Genomic DNA, 17683 nt, shown 5'->3' with positions numbered 1-17683 from the left:
TGCAACAAGCTTCCACGCTGACGCAGAGCAACCGACCACAAACGGAGGGCTCTCTCTCTCTCTCTCTCTCTCTCTCTCTCTCTCTCTCTCTCTCTCTCTCTCTCTCTACAGGAGCATATCAGCTCTCTGATCTGTGCAGGGTTGCAGTCACGTGCTGCCAGGTTAGGGCTCCCTTTCTCTGTCGCGGCACAGCAAGATGCACAGGGCAGGCACCCGCGGGCAGCAGACGTAGAGCAGACGGCTGACGGGGCAACAGACGAAGGGTACCTGTTTTGCTCGCGAAAGGCAGGCGGAAACGAACAGGTTAATAGGCGGCGCCTGCAAACGGGCAGCAGGTCGATGGATCACGGGCACGATGTGGACGACGAGGCAAGCTGAATCGCGCACGGGTCTGAGGACGCCCAGAACACCAGAATTGCATCGCGTGGTCAGGGGGGCAACAGATCCGCCATCGCCCCTCTCTCTCTCTCTCTCTCTCTCTCTCTCTCTCTCTCTCTCTCTCTCTCTCTCTCTCTCTCTCTCTCTCTCTCTCTCTTTGTAAAAGGTAATTGTATTAATTACGAAAAAAATACTCTCTCTCTCTCTCTCTCTCTCTCTCTCTCTCTCTCTCTCTCTCCGTAAAAGGTAATTGTATTAATTACGAAAAAGTTTACATGATTACAAGATACACGATGGCTCTACCCCCCCCCCCCCTCTCTCTCTCAAGATAGGAGGCGACCCCAATATCATCCACCCCTCCAAAAAGCAATTACAGACTACTTCAGGTAGCTGAACCCCCATCCACAACCACCCCAAACACTACATCTCCTACTAATAGGTGTTACCAAGATACAACATCAGGAGGCATCACAGTTGACAGACCTACAACGCTACGCAGAGCACGACGCCTAGAGTACCTACACGGTAACATAGGCGTGCCCATATGCGCCACATTTGCATCACGCTAGCTCAGTACAAAGGCAGATTGGCGCGATGACTCAATCAAAGGTAGCTTGCAGAGTCTTGGTGGATTCCATAGACTGAGGGGGAGATACCCTTCACTCTTGATCTTTTTAAACTTAGGTCTTTTTCAAACTTTTTCAGTTTTTTCAGTTTCCATACATCTCATTCCAATATACCATGTAAACTTACACATAAATTTTATCTCTTCTTATCTGGTGAGAGATGATGATACCAGTTGTATTGGTTATGGTCTCATAGGCCACGCTGGCCTTTTAGAGACGTTAATAGATCTTTCTTTCTTTCTTTCTTTCTTTCTTTCTTTCTCTCATGTTCCTCATCAATTAGGGGTTTCCGAAGCAACATGCCATTTCTCTTTCATTATATTTCACACATACATGCATTTCTCATCTTTTCTTGCGTTACGTTCTCATTTTCATCCAACATTAAGAGCCTTCTATCATTTTTTTTTTAAAATAGACAAATAAATAAATAACACTAAATATACATGGGGTAAATGGGCCAATGGTGAAATACTTAACTTTTCACACACCATTGGCCCCCCTAAACTCATAAATTGGCCCAACCAACTTTATGAACAGGTGTGTCATATCACTTTTACCTTGTAGAGAAAGGATTTTGGTGGTATAGATTGATTTTTTTTAATTTTAGAAAATTCTTTTTTTAAAGGGGCTCAATTAAGAACAGGTCACACTTCACTCTAGTAAGAAGTGGGAATCACTCAAGTAGGTTTCACATCTAACCAAAAAACTTTGGTCTACAAGAGTATGTGCTAAGACGTGGGATGCATAAGATACTCAAACTTAGCCGTAGGAGCAAAATTCTAACCAACATAGGCATACCACCCAAGGGAACAACAACTAAAGCACCATTTGTGCTAATAGGATTTCAACCTATACGCTACATGACACCTGCATGCTCCACTTCCATCTAGCCAATCACATTCAAATGAAAGTTATATAGAAATTCAAAATTATTTTAATGTTTTTCTAGCTTGCATGAAAGTTGCAAACCCTTTTCCAAAAAAGGCACCTAGTCTGTCTAGATACGTGTGCATCGGGCCTTAGTCAAGACACTATCCTATAAGGCTATTTTAGCATGTTCTCCTAATAGTGGAATACAATAGGATTGCATGCTAAGCAATCTCCTTGTATTCATCTATTATTGTTCTCGCCTATGGTTACTCCTAGGCTTGTTGGGCCTCCTTTCTTAGAGCCTCCATAAATTCATCCTTCTATTATCAACTTACCATTCTACTTGCTTTCCATTTTTTAGGGCATATCATCTTGCATATCTCTTTGTCAACTATCATCAGATTGCTTTTTAAGGCATCTTTACATCGTTTCCAACTACATCTTTCGCCTTCCTGTAAACCATTCAATGAGCTCCTCATCTGCTAGTTATTGCTAGTACTATCATGGCATAGAGTATGGTTATTGCTAGTTTTTCACATGCCTGATGTATACAATTTGAGATATTTGGACATACCAATCAATATATGTGAGGTCAATCTGATGTATATTGTAGAAACAAATGTGTGTGATGTATCTTGATCCTTGTGTTTTCTACTCCCAAGCTAAGGTAAGGTTGACTGTCAGTTGGCAAACACATCATACCTGTAAGGCTCTAATCAACGACACACTAATGTAATTTTTAATGGAGCTAAGACTACTAAAAAGATGGTGGTAATGGTCTCTAGGGGAAGCTATTGTTGCTATCATTTCCCATCAGTAGAGTAAGCAACCAAATCAACCAAGAGGGGTTTAAGACAAACACACTCAACTGTAGCTATGAAAGTTGCCCTGTACTCGGCTTCACAACGAGAAGTGGCCACAATGGGTTCCTTCTTGCTCAGCCATTATATGCATGAGCTAGCAAGCATGAAGCGAAAACCACCTATGGATACACGAGTATTGTAACAAGTAGCCCAATCAAAATCTAAGAAAGTATGTAAATTTGGTAATAATGACCCCCCTCCTACGGTCTGGACCTGCAACTACAATTGGCAAAGCATATTGACATGCTCCCGCATGGAAGCGGACTTGGGCAGACTCAACATCTACATCTGTACCTCTAGAGATACCCGTTTCATAACTGTAATCCAATTGTACGACTGGTCTAATTCCAACAATATCTTCCAAGCAACAATCAAATACTCAACATGAGCTATCACAACTAAAGTGCAAGAGAAAAAGAGGAGGGAGCCAATGCAAGCATTCAGTTTATCCCACTGGGTCTATACCTTGACCAACTGAGCTTTCTCATCAATAGAAAGCTTGGAGACATCACATGCTGTAGGACGGTCTATAGCCTCAATCACGAGCTCCGCCAAATCATACAACTCCGGGTGGAAAGCATCATTACCCACCAGATGTGATAATTCTCCCCATCGAGCTTCTAATTAGAAGGAAGAGTTGGTAACACATGGACCTTACAGTAAACAATAGCTTAAAACTCCACATCGATCTCAGAAGACATTGTCAACTAAATAACCTGCGCAAAAATAAGTACAGCTCCTTCAGACTCCGAAAACGCAGCCTACTAGGGCTTCCTCCACTCGTCCCGAACCTAATTCAACCACCACTGGAGGCAATGAAAACTCAAAATTTCACCAAAAGGCTGAAAACACAGACTTTTCTCCTTCACGAATAGTAAAAACCTGCAAAAAAACAGCAACTCTGCTCCTTTCATGCATTGCACCCATTCGCCTTAGCCTTGTGTCAATGTGCAGCCCTCCCACTCGCTCTTTAATGCTGAAACCACAAACTTTTGTCGCACTAAAATCTCCCGTTTAGGTTTGCCCATGATCAATCAGCCCTTCAATGCTGCTCTAATACCATGTCAAAGTGCCGTGAATGCAGAAGCATATGACCAAATTAAAAGAAAATGAACATGAGAGAAGAGGGAGAGAGAAAAGAGACAGTAGAATGCAGATATCTACAATACATGAATGCTGAAATGAAGAAGGCAGATGTGTACACGAGCTGTCAAATGTATCTTCAGGAGCTGCTCTCTCTCCACCTGAAAAACCAAGTGAGAGATGACTAGGGCAGGCCAACCTATAAATAGGCTAAAAAATAGGGAAAAACTAATCAGGTCAGCCAGTTAAACATTGGCCGACTACTGGCAAAATGCAATCATCACAATAATGCTACACAGAAAACATGGCCTGCCACGTGGCATCCTGTGCGGCCTATTTGGCCTGCCCGACTACCCAAAAATGCTGGAAATAACCAGGTGACTGCATAGCACTATCCAACCTATAAATAGGAAATGTGTAACTGTGCCTAAGAGTACAAGCTGTACAACAGTAAACTGCCAATGCATGTCCAGGGGATGAATAAATCTCTAACAACAATGCCTTTTTCAATCTACATACTTCGTTTTCTTGCCCTTTCTGCACAAAACCAAAAGGCTGGCAAACATACACTTCTACGTGTAAATCACCATCCAAAAATGCAATTTTGATATCCAACTGATAAACATCCCCACCATTAGGAGCTGCTAATGCACAAATGCTATGAATGGTTGGCATATGGCAAGTGGGAGCAAAGATCTTATCAAAATCAATGTCCTTTTGCTGGGTGTAACCCTTTGACAAGAGTGTGGCTTTGTAGCGATTAATACTACCATTTGGCTTGCACTTTAACTTCTAAATCCACTTGTTGCCACATGCCTTCCTACTAGAAGGTAGAGCACATAAGAGCCAAGTTCCATTTTTGACAATAGCATCATCCTCAAATCACATAGCAACAATTCAATTTGTCAAATTTTGTGCCTTTTCAAAACACACAAGCTTATCCTCATCACACAAACTAGAAACAGCCAATGCATAACAATCTAATGCATAGGAGGCACTGAGAGCCCGAATGAGTATAACTAGTCAACAGTGCATCATTGAATTTCTGCTGATAGAGCCAAGTACAAAAGTCCGCTTTCTTCTTCAAAAGAGAGATATCTAGCCCATAATTTCCAAGCTCCCAATACTCACTGCATCATATACGTATAGATTTCTTCTTCATCGTAGGACCAACTACACAATAATATTTTTTTACTAGAATCCTCATTCCATGTTGCCATAGGAGGGAACCTTCCATACAGGACCTTCCTACCTAGATGTTGGTCAGGCATTGTAGGCAAAATAAAACCAGCTCAAATTAAGCCCTAGCAGTTGGCCTTAGGGGAATGCAAACTGCTCATACATGCCCGTCATCTAGGCATGGATAAAAGTTTTCATCAATTTTCGGACGTAATTCAAAGCTCCTGCTAAGACTTGGAATTGTTGATTCCAGTTGGTAGGGTTCCACTGTTGTTGAGTCGCCATTGGATGAACTGTTTGAGGCCACTGTTGTTGTGGTTGAACCATCATTTGAGGCACTGTCGTCTGTGGTGACCACAGTGGATTAGGTGCATTATATTGCGGCACTGTTTGCATCTAGGGATAGGGGTAGGGAACTCTCCCTGGGACTGTATTTGGTGGGTATACCATTCCTGGCATAGGAGGAGGTAAGACTCCTCTTCCTGGAGTCATTGACAGCCTTGCTTCAACTTCGTCATACAATCTTACACCTTCCACTGCAGCTTGCAGATTGACTGGCCTTCTCAATTCCACGAACTTGCAAACTTCTGGTTGTAGACCTCTGAGAAACAGTCCTTTCTGGATTCCTTGGTCACAGTAAGGCCAATTTGAAATCTCGCTACTCAATTCTTTTGATAAATTAAATAGTGTCCCATTGTCTAGAATTACACGCTTTTACTATAGTTCCCACCTTATCATGTATGAAAATCTCCAACCTTTTTGTCAACTATCCCCATTGTAAGGAATTTAATAATAATTTTAGGTTTCTTAGACCTTTTTTTTTAAACTATCAAATAAGGATATGGTCTTGCATACTACTAGCCTTAAAATAAGAGTATGGCCAAGACCACCTATGGCGACTATTCGGATTATAAAATAAATTTCATAATGCTATCCCTATGGTAGGCAGCAGTGCAAATGGAGATTGAAACAAAACTCAAATCAAAAATCTGACAACGCTTATCAAATCTCATGCCAATCTAAGAAAATCAAGCGAAGGGTATTGACAACTTTGCCCAAGAGATCAAAGCCTGCTCTAATACCAATATTAGATTTAGGGAAGAATACATGCACACAACTTGAAGAAGAAGAAGAAGCTTGAGAGAGCACAACTCAAAAGTATATTGAGAGGTATCAATAGAGAAGATTTACGAGACTAAGCATGCCCTAAAAGTAAATATGCATATATACAAGGGCAAGGGAAAAAGACCTCCCAAAGAGGGCAAAAACTGTCCCGATAGTCCTAAGTGTGTTCACACACAATTAAGAACTATGAGTGAGGCCTTGATGAGGTCTCCAATCCAGCTCTTGGATGTCACACACCCCAAAACAAAGGGTTTGTGCCAATTAATGAGAACTTCTAAGGCTCCACAAAGGGTCTAAATTCCTACTACAAATGTCCTAAAGTTCACTTCTTCTCCGTCCAAGTACACTACCTTGTCGTTTGAAAACTCCACATCCAATAGCTTACCAAACTCCAAGATAGGCAACATGATCCCTTGGATAGTTATAGACCTATCTAAGTATAACATCATACCCTTCCCTGCAAGAAACAAGACATAGTTTCATTAACAATACACGGTCATAGAGAGTTTCTATGTCCCATAAGAAAAAACCTAATTTGGGAGGATCCTTTCACATCTGTAAATAGATAGGCTGCCCACCATTCAAGCTATACTTGTCTTACAAGTTTCCGCTATCACCCTCTTCCACTAACTGTCCAACCCCCAACAATTGCTGCTATGAGGTCTACACCTGTCAGCTAACCTCCCACTGTTGTCAATGGTCATCTGCCATCATCCTCAGGTGGTTATGTTGCTATGTTTACCAGTTCCAGCCCCAAAGACTGCTGCATTCTAATTCCCAATCTACTGCCCTTTCATTTCTGGCATCATCCTAATTTGTGTTTGCATCTAGAGCAGGCATTTTTTGTGTTTTCAGCACTTTTCTTCATCATCCTCTGCTTTGACTGCCAGTTACTACACTAAGGATCCGTCTCCAATGGACAACACACATCAACACCTTCTTCAGCCCGCTTCCACAAGAGCCACCAACTGTTGGACAACTTTGCCCCTAAGCATTCTATACTCTCTCTCATTCATTTACAGCATTGATTCATTCACTTTATAGCTCTCTTTCTTCTTTGTTTGTGTTTGCATTTTTGCATTTTGCATTTTGCGTTTTGTGCTTTGTGTTTAGGGTTTGCACTTATTGCATTACCTTCTGAGTTATTTTGTTTCAACCATGTTCATACATCCTATGTTTTCTCTATCCAAACCCTAGCATGAATTCACATGGTATCAAAGTCGGTGCTCTTTTAAAGAGTATCTTGTGGCTTTCGTCGAGAGCTTGGTTTTGTGGGAGATACAAGAATGACACGTATCTGATTCACAATGGCTCAAACAACTCCATTTTCGGATGCTCTAATGCTTTCTCTAGCTACTCATTCAACGGAGGCCCTAAGGAGGCATTATAGTCTTGATTTGGAGGATGACACTCCATCTACTAACTTTTCCTTTAGGGATCACTCATAGTGGCCAAGCTCTTCTTCGTCTCATACTCCTTCACAAGATACATCTCAATTGGAGCACTCTCCTAAGGTCACTAATCACCTCTCAACTGAGGAAAGACTATCCACTCAAGACACAGCCAAAAGTTCAAACTCTTCACAATCAAGCCTAGTGTCAAGTTCGTACAATCCATTTTTGTGTGTATCTGACTTTGTCTACGTTGTTGCTTTTGTTATGCAGGAACCACTATAAGTCACCAAGGAGACCCAGATTAGTAACGTTTAAGGTTTTCGTTTATTGTGTTACGTGTTGGTACATTCTGTGTTTTCACTATGCAAACCCTAGCATATCTTCACTCTCTGATCCACAACTCAAGAAATCCTATATCCCTAGTATAGTGTCCTCACTCCCAGACTACCCTATAATACACATTCTCAAAGTCAAGTAGCACAATGTAATAAGCAAGAGCTGTGGATTCTAAAAAAGCCAAGAGAATGTCCTAAGATCTTGCTCCTCCTAAACAAGATCATGTATAACTCATGAGTAGGATGGATAATGCCCATTATCAAGGAAGAAAAGACAATTTTAGAGCAATCGCCTTTGCAAAGATCTTATATGCAATTCCTATCAAGGCGATCAACCTCCATTATGCGATCTTCAAAATACCTCCATTATGAGGTGAATCAGTCCCCTCAGATAGTCTCACAACCTAATGCCATTATCCAAAATCTCCTAGAATGCCATGAGTAGGCCCACAATTAGAAGATCCCATAGCTCAAGAAAGTCCTGTCTAAACTGTCATCTCATGAGCACTTGCTTAAAAAAAGGCTGTAAGAGTTTTCAAAAACTCCTCTGCTATGGAGGGGGACATCAAATATAGCTCCAACAATGAACACAACTCTCAAAGTCTCCTATTGACCCAATGCAGGGCTTACAAACAGGAGATGATCATTATGTTGTTATCATACACCGCATGTGACTGAGCTCTCTGTACATATTCCAAAGCAACCCCCATTTTATTTTGAGTTGCTGAGTATCAATACACTATACGGTATATATTTTCCCAATGCATGCACTATTACACAATGGACTCAGTGTCCATCACCCTCACCATCTGCAGCACTGTGACAAGGTGTATACTCAATTTGACTTCAAATAATACTAGGCTAATTGCAAAAAGTTGGGCTGCCACACTTAATATTATTAGTGAGAACTTCAAAAGAGGTGAAAACTTATTGCAACTTGCAAAGCATTCGTCCAAAAAGTATAATAGCATTTTTGACACAAGAAGACTACAAGCATTGATAAAATACATCTAAGTTTAGATTGATCTATCTACTGAACATTAGAACAATCATGCAAGGATTGTTGCACATGTCCGTGAAAATAAGAATATGTGCCAATTTGGGAACCTGCAAAAATTCTATTATTGCACTCAACCTATCTGGGAGATAATTTTGCCCAAGCAAGAAACAATGAAATATCAGTCAAGAGTGCATGATCTCTTCCATACATCCAGATTCACAAAATATCTTGTATGTCAAATCAAATCCAAAGAAGATGTGCTTCCATGCAGTGGATACATCTAGGACAATGGATTGATGTTATTCCTCTCTTTGCCAAAATTCTCCCAGCCAAGAGGACTCCTATATTGTGTCTTCTCATTCCCTCAGATCTGCAATACCAGCATTGTAGTTCTATTTAGGCACACCTACCATGTGGTTCAGCCACACACAGTTGAGATGTGTAATCCAGATCAACAACACCTGGATAGACATGAAGAGGACAAGGATTTCTCCAAAAGCACCACTTGCCACAAAGATGGCCTTCTACAAGGACCATATTCTCCATCTTTCCAAGGGTTGGGGATTATCATTGACATCAAGGAAGCCCACAATATGTTACATGAGAGTAGTTGTCTCAATCCTATCTTTGATCTTATTCTCAATATGCCTATCCACAAGGCATATATGATTTTTAAATCATCCCTAACACATTGCACCACATACCCATCCTCTATGCTTCTGGTGCTTTTCCTTCCCCCAAACCCTCCCCCTCCAAAAAAGAGTTTCCAAATTTGAGCAAAGCAGGGCTAAATCACAAGCAAGAGTAATCAACCTAAATACATCACATCACTTTTCATAACATCCTTTTAATACTAACTGCAAGATAAGATGAAAACAAAAGCAAAAGTAGAAACATCACCTTCTCAACAACCCCTAGATATGTCCCCTGCAGATGAGGATGAATTCCCGATGATTCATCTGCTGTGAATGCTCTAACATTCATCTCATAAATAATCAGGTCTTTCTATACCAGAGAAGAAAAAATTTATCAAATGGTCAAATCCAACCTTGAACTTAAAAAACAAATCAGATCTCAAAATTCAAATAGCATACCTCAATATTCAAATAGCATACCTCAGGTATTCGCACCCTATTATCATCATCTTTCCAATCAAACTGCAAAGTCATATCATAAGTCCCCAAAAATCCACATGCTTTTTGGCTTTTATCCCCAAAAAAACGGCGTCCATCAACAAGTTTCGCATATGGATCTAACAATATCAAACTTTTGTCAAATCGGTGACCCTGCTCCCAACCTTGAGGTCCATCAACACGGTAACCATACAGAACACCCTTTAGTGGCAGATCCTGGTTGAACAAGAGAAGTAGTTTTGATCTTTAGTGTAAGAATTAGAAAACTTTCATGTTTTTAATTCATAGAAAGCCATATGTAAGCTCAAATAAAAATTTGGTAGTCTTGCTGCTACCACATGTCATCATCTGTAACTGCTGACCTCCTCAATGCCAAACTTGTTGCCATAGAGCTCCCTAGCCTAACTCACTTGGTGTGTCTGCCTGTTCCCACTCTGCCTGCTTAGCCACCCTCTAGCTGCCGTATCCCACCCTCCACTACTACTGCACTAATCCCCTAGCTATAGGTGTACCCACCATCCCCTGGCCTTCTTACCCCCTTCATTGGCTCCCTTGCTATTGTGGCCAACACCTCCTTTAATCAATTTCTGCAACTGTCATCTTTTGACCCCTTCTCTTCATGCACAATAACATTTCTCCTTGTGCATAGGCACTTTTCTGTGAGTTGAGTTAATAAGCTTAAAGCCTACAATGAACATTTGGTCTCACATCAGAGCAGTCAGCAAGTGCTAACAACCCCCCTTTGGGTCATGGGTGACTAAAACCATGACACAAAAACATAGAAAAAAGGAAATGGGAAGGTCTTACTTCAATAGAGGCAATGTCTAATGATTTTAGAAAGGATATATATAAATTAGAGAGATGCAACATGAGGATGGTTATCACATGGCCTATCAACAAGCTCAAGAACCCAAAGGCATGGTTTAGAGATGTGTGTGCATAGCTCAAAGACTAATGAAAAGCTATAATATCTCCACCACCCTCCATGTATGAATGCACAGTTGTGGTGGGGGGGATTTTAAAAGGTAAATTAACCTTAGTAAATTATCTTACATACAATATATTTAATCATCTCTTCCATCAGCCCATAGCCATCATCATGACCACCGTCGACTTGAAAGCATCGTCGAGGCTAATCATCATCGCAGCAGCCATGATGCATTGACAAACTGATTGTCATCTCCACACTTCATCTCGATCACATCAAAGACCAAGATGACTAACACTCCGTGGAGCAGTCTACAGCCTGAACAAGGGGTTTTTTTTTAAGCTATAATATAAGCCTTAGGCCATAGCTAAGGACATTTTTTGATTCGTGCCTTTTTTCATTATGTTTGTGTTCTTGAAATTATCTCCTCCACACTAATTGGGGTGTTTTGTTGTTGTTGGGGGGGCCGTGTGTGGTGGTGGTGCCAAATTGGTCTATGAGACCAAATGGCAAAGTGTTACATATGAAAGTCAAGGAATTTTCCATGTCCCAAAATAGTTGTCATCTAATGCTTTGACTATCTAAATGGAAAGTAAACAGTACACAATACATAGCTAATGAGTACAAAATGACATCTAAGCCACATATAATGTGGAACTGCTCAAGAAGCACTCTCATCTCAATATCTTTCATGGATCTATCTAGCATAGAGAGGCAGACGCAGCGAGGTAGGGTCTCCCAGTGACAGTGTAGTATCCTTTGTATCTGCAGCAGATGATGCCTCATGTGAGGGCATGGACCAGCTGAGGTTGGGCAGCAGACTCTAAATCTCTCCACGGCTGTGTCTAAGGTGGTCTCCCATGGTGGGGTCATCGATTGGAACGATGAAGGCTCTGTGATGGAGGGAGTAATCGATGCTCTGTAGAACTCCATGAGTGTATGCTGATGTGTGGCTCCATGTCTCTATTGCTGGGTCCATAAGAGGTGCTCTCTGGGGCGATGTAGCTCCAACAAGAATAACCCAATACATCTCTGATCTAGCAAGTCCATAACCCTGGATAGGGGCCCAAATGCCTCTCTAAACAAGCAATGAAAGCACCCTCGAATCTCATTGTACACTAGGCATCTACATAAGTAGTGCTCCTCTGTCTCTGGCTGCTCGAGCTAACAAAGCTAGCAAATCCTATCCCTTGGGGAGGGAGTCTGTGTTGTATCTACCTATCTCGATTTGAAGCTAGTGTGAGGATGTACGGAGCTGTCCAAGGGCATAGCAGACACCATGAGACAAGTGTGCTTCCATGTATCTCAAGCAAACAACAAAGCCATCTGGGGATATTTGTAGAAGATGCTCTAGTAGAAAGCCATCTTCATCCCTAGATCCTCAATAAGTGTCACCCATGTCTTGAATGTGTGTATCTAGATAATGTCCATCCTAATGATGCGGTTCAGCTCCTCTCGACTGAGCTCCAAGCGGGGGCAATCCAAGCTATATTGTAGTGGTGGGAGGTGATCTATGTGTAATCCATGTATCTGTAGCCATGTCTCTATCCCAGCATACAAGCACTCAATATCCCCCTATAATACTAGCTATCTAGATGACTCTAGTGCGATCTAGGAGTATCTCTATCCCAACAAGGTCTAGAGTCTATGCAGGAAGGCCACTGTCTAGAAGATGGCCTCTGCCACTATGGGTGGCGCTCCCATCTGTGCTCTGATAATCTCAGGCGGTACAAAGGGCTTACTCCAAATCATCCGTGAAATCATCAGTACTAGGAGTCTCTCCATTTGCTCCCATTCCTCATATATCTCCTGCCCCGTCAATAGTAGCTCATCTTGTGTGGCTCTCCTCATATGGTGGAGGCTCAATCCCCATATGGGGGACCCATACAGAAGTGATGGTGTGACCAAAGTATCAAAGAGCCAGAGCTTTGTCCAAGGCTCCTAAAACTGTATGCATCCACACTAGCTCTCCATCAACCCGAGAGCCGCATAGCCTCATGTCAATCTATCCTCTGCTACTCTCCTCAAAGTAAATCTCAGCCCTCAAAATGTAATCCCCATGTAAATATATCTCTGGACCACCTCCACTATCTCCTCTCCATATATGGAATGGGGTATTAATTGCTGAATCCACTGGGAGAAAGTATTAAACACCATAACCTTGGTTTTCCCAAGGTTCATTGTGAGACCCCTATCCTGACAAAAGGCCTGTAATGCATCTAGATGCCACTGCAGTCCCTTTGATGTATTGGAGATGAGGACTATGTCATCGACATACAGTAATATGGGTATCTACTATCAATGCCCCCTCAAGCCATCTCCCTCCCCTCCAAGTCCATAAATGTAGTCTAATGTCTCATCAATATAGAGGCCGAATAGAGTAGGTGAGAGAGGGAATCCCTATTTCATCCCAATGGTCTTATTGACCTCCTCCAACAACCCTCCTAGTACTCGTACTTGTCTTGTAACAGATGCATACAATGCTAGTATCCCCCATCTTATCTCCACATCAAGACCTCCAGCTCTTGTAGTCTCTACATTAGCCTAGCATATGGTACACTCTCAAAGGCCTTATGAAAATCCACAAAGCTGCAATATACCTGCCTCCCTTGTGCCCTACTCTCCTCGATGATGGTTCAGAGTGTGAGGACATGATTAAGCGTGGAGTAGCCCCTCCTAAACCAATGTTTATCCATCAAGACCTCCAGCTCCTATAGTCTCTGCATTAGCTTGGCACATGGTACCATGACAAAGGCCTTGTGAAAATCCACAAAGCTACAATATACACACCTCCCTTATGCTCTGCTCTCCTCGATGATGGCTTGGAGTGTGATGACATGATTAAGAGTAGAGTAGCCCCTCATAAACCATGTCTATCCACATGCCCAATGTTGGTGCTTCACTACCCATTTTCTTAGCTCATGCTCTAGCATCAATCCATAAAGCTTAGCTAGTACGTGGCCAACCATGACCGTCCTATAGTTTATAGGAAACAAGGGTCTCCAACTTTCAAGATTGGTACTATAGAATTAGCTTACAAACTAGTAAGGAAGCCTTCACACAGGGCCTTGTTGAATAGGTGACCTAGAAGGGGTGCTAGGATATCTCTAGCATGCAATAGGTGCTCTACTACTAGTCCATTATGGTCCTAGGCCCAACCATTCCGGAGTCTATCGATGGCATCACAAACCCTCGCTGTGCTTAAAAAAGTAGATGATATGGAATTGTCCTTTGGTGGTCGAGGCAACAAGGGCATCGCGAGCCCTCATTGTGCTAAAAAAGGATAGATGATGTGGGATTGGGTCGGCCATTCTAGAGTCCATCATAATCCTGGGCCTAGCCATTCTGGAAGGGGTGCCAGGATATCTCTAGCATGTGATAGGTGCTTTGCTACTAGTCCATGTGATAGGTGCTCTACTATTAGTCCATCATGGTCCTAGGCCTGGCCATTCTAGAGTCTATTGATGGCATCATGAGCCCTCGCTGTGCTAAAAAAGGTAGATGACGTGTGATTGTCCTTTGGTGGTTAGGGCAACAAGGGCTGCCCATGTATCTAGTATAATGAGATAGCATATGCATGCCACATGTCTGGGGAGGTTATAGGTGTGTGGGTTGTGAAGAAATGCTCTAGACGCAAAAAATCATTAAACCAATCGTATGACAAAGTATAGACTAATAAACTCAAACCACAGTTAGGGTTAGGGTTAGGGTAACTTAAAAGACAGTAAACAATTAATAATAAAGTGAATGAATAATGAATATACAGTGCTCATGCAGCAAACACACTATGCAATGAATATTGAACCTCGAACTCTTATATCTCTGGGATCAAGGCAGAGGTTATGAGTTGTAGAGTGTCATACTCTAAACAGATCCCGAATCGCAGCAAAGGCAGCCTCCGAGTGTCGAACACCAACAAACGTAACCAAAGAAGGCTGGATCTAATGCAAACGGCAGTGCAAGAGAGAGAAAGGCTAAAAACGCAGGTACCTAAGGGGAGAAAAACTGGGCGACAGCTATTAGATCCAAACGCAAAGGTCAAAGGTGAGAGAATGTCAGATAGAAACTAAAAACTGCAAATGCAGCATCCTAAGGAGAGAGAAAATCTTGGCGACAGCAGACATGTGGCGCTAGCATCTAGCAACGAGCAACAGCTCCCAACAATAGGCGACAACTCCCAACAATAGGCAACAACTCCACACGCTTGGCAATAGCAGCAATCGCATCAGAAGGCTGAAATCTGGCACCGGATGATAGTAGGCGACTGATGCAAGCTCTCACCACAATATCCTCCGCGAACGGGGTGTGGGCAGCAAAGTTCTGGCTCCTGAAACCTGTGAAACTAGATTGCGGGAGAGTAGTGGGCTGCATGCGTATTTATAAGAAGTTTGGGACACCCAAATTAGGATTTTGCATGTGGAACACAATAACTCTCTAGGATCACATTTCTTTTTAAATAAGCATGCTTTGGGGCAGTTTTTTTAGCTCAACACCCCCACTCAAGCCCAAAACAGAGCCATAAGAAATAAGCCATTGATGTATATTTTATTTTACCCCAAGGCATCCCACCCCAGAGCAGCCAGGGCATTGGGCAAAGGGTTGAGGTCGACTACCCAGTGACCTACCAAGACTATAGAAGCGATGGTTATCTTACCACGGGAGCCCAAGTGATCACCTCAGAGAGACCAAAGCATCGGACCAAGGGTGCTTGTCGGCTGCCCAAGGGCCTAACAAGTCCTGGAAAGGCTGATAAAATTAGCAATGAACTTTTTTATCTTTTTTTTAAAGGCTTATTGGTGTGATTGTTTTTAAAAGATTTAGCATTAAGTGAGGGTTTTGAATTAGTTTTCGTCCTATTGAGTCATTGTGCTCCGAATCATTAAAAAAAAAAGGATGGATAGCCCTACTAACTTCAAACAAGCAAAATAATCCCACATACTACTAGGATAAGTATCTAGGGATACCAAAGTGTATATGCGTGTGTCAATCATATGGAGAATATGTGGAGAGGGAGGCAAAACGGATAAACAAGCAATATAAGCAAAGCCAGCACACAAGCATAGAAAAAAAAACCCTTCAGAGACTGCCATGTGCAATGTCACGATTATGGTGAATCCAAAGTCGACCACTCCAAGGGTGATCGAAAAGTGATAAATGCGCACAAATGCATGTTTACATAAACACAATGCCAATCCATGGATAAATGCAAAGGGAAATGTAAATATTCATGCTCATGCAAAATGCGATGCAGTGGTACCACTTAGACAATGTCCTCACAGAAAAATTCTTCACTTATCCACAAGCATCCTTTTATAATCATGTGATCCTGACAGTGCGGATAAAGTTACAAATGTTCATCATACTACAATACATAAGAAATTATTATCTAAAAAGTAAAGTTGTAAACATTATCACTGTCACTATCAAGAGAAGAAAACCGTCCCCCTCAAACTGAAAGAAGAAGTAAGAGGAAAGCACCCTCTCCCCCTCAATCTAAAGAACTAAAGGAGGGTGTATCCAAGCCGATCCGTGGTAGTAGATGTTATAGAATTGGCCGGTTAACCACCTTGGTTAAAATATCTGCAGAATTATTGCTTGATGACACAAACTCCAAGTGAACAGTACCTAGTTCAACCTGCTCTTTGGTAAAATGGTAATGAACTGACACGTGCCATGTTCGAGGGGAGATGAAAAGATTGTCCACAAGGGCAATGGCACTCTGGTTATCGTACTAGACAATTGTAAGTGACTCGCAAGGGAAATGAAGTGCAACCAATAAGTTCCTCAAATAGATGGCCTCTGTAGTGCCATTGAAGAGAGCCTGATACTCTGCCTCGGTAGTTGAAGCCGCCATCATCTCCTCCTTACCGCTGGCCCAAGAGATGAAAGCCGTGCCCAAGATGTAGAGATAGCCTCCCTGAGAACGCTAAGTGTCAGGGTCTCCCGCTCAATCAAAATCAATGTACCCCTGCAAGCATAAACCATATCCATAAGTGAGTCCAAAATGATAGGTACACCTTAAATATTGTAACACACGAAGACAAGCAGTTCAATGAGACATTCTAGGTGCATTAAAATACTAACTAAGTAAACTAACTGAGAATGCAAGATCTGGCCTAACATGAATCAACCAAAGTAATTTCCCTACAACAAATCGATAGGTATGAGCATTAAAAGGTGGAAACGGCGTATCCTTGTGCAAATAGACAATGGAATATAGACATGTGGCCACCAGCCGTATCTACTCATTGCAATATTGTTCCATCAGCTGTAGGATGTACTTCTGCAATGACAGAAAGATCTCTCTCGGATCTAACAATCTCTATCCCCAATAAATAAAACAACAATCCTAAGTCTGTCATCTCAAAGGTAGCACAAAGCTATGCCTTAATTTTTACAAGAGCTGTAGAATCTGAGCCAGTGAATAGTATATCATCAACATATAGCAAGATATGGATGACCCCCGCGCTAGTGGTGCGATTGTATAGATTTGGATAATAGGGGATACAATGGTATCCGTAAGTCCATAAGAACATGTCCATCCTATGGTATCAAGACCTTGGCACTTGCTTCAACCCATAAAGTGCTTTTCCCAAGCGAAATACCTTGTCAATCCGATCAGCGGAAGAAAAGCCAAGAGATTGCTCCACATAGACTTCCTCCTCTAACTAACCATTCAAAAATACACTTTTGATATCCATCTAATAGATCGGCCAACTGTGGTGAGCAATGAGTACAACCAACATACAAAATGATGTCAACGAAGCAG

General features: G+C 42.0%; 1 protein-coding gene across 3 annotated transcripts in view; it reads right to left on the bottom strand.

The window, feature by feature from the left end:
- The window catches only part of ISA3 (isoamylase 3), a 264204-nt gene that overhangs the window by 176475 nt on the left and 70046 nt on the right, over positions 1–17683 (bottom strand). For all 3 annotated transcript variants that reach the window (XM_087662417.1, XM_087662418.1, XM_087662419.1), the window contains 2 exons: positions 9969–10202; positions 9754–9858 (listed from right to left, as the gene is read on the bottom strand). In XM_087662417.1, coding sequence (XP_087518543.1) covers positions 9754–9858; positions 9969–10202 — 339 coding nt within the window. The remainder of the gene's footprint in view (positions 1–9753; positions 9859–9968; positions 10203–17683) is intronic.

The sequence above is a fragment of the Lygodium microphyllum genome, chromosome 22 (genome assembly GCF_053477565.2).
Source record: "Lygodium microphyllum isolate KBCC chromosome 22, Lygodium_microphyllum_v1.1.10, whole genome shotgun sequence".
Classification (NCBI taxonomy): Eukaryota; Viridiplantae; Streptophyta; class Polypodiopsida; order Schizaeales; family Lygodiaceae; genus Lygodium; species Lygodium microphyllum.
This window is presented reverse-complemented; position numbering and strand designations above follow the sequence as displayed.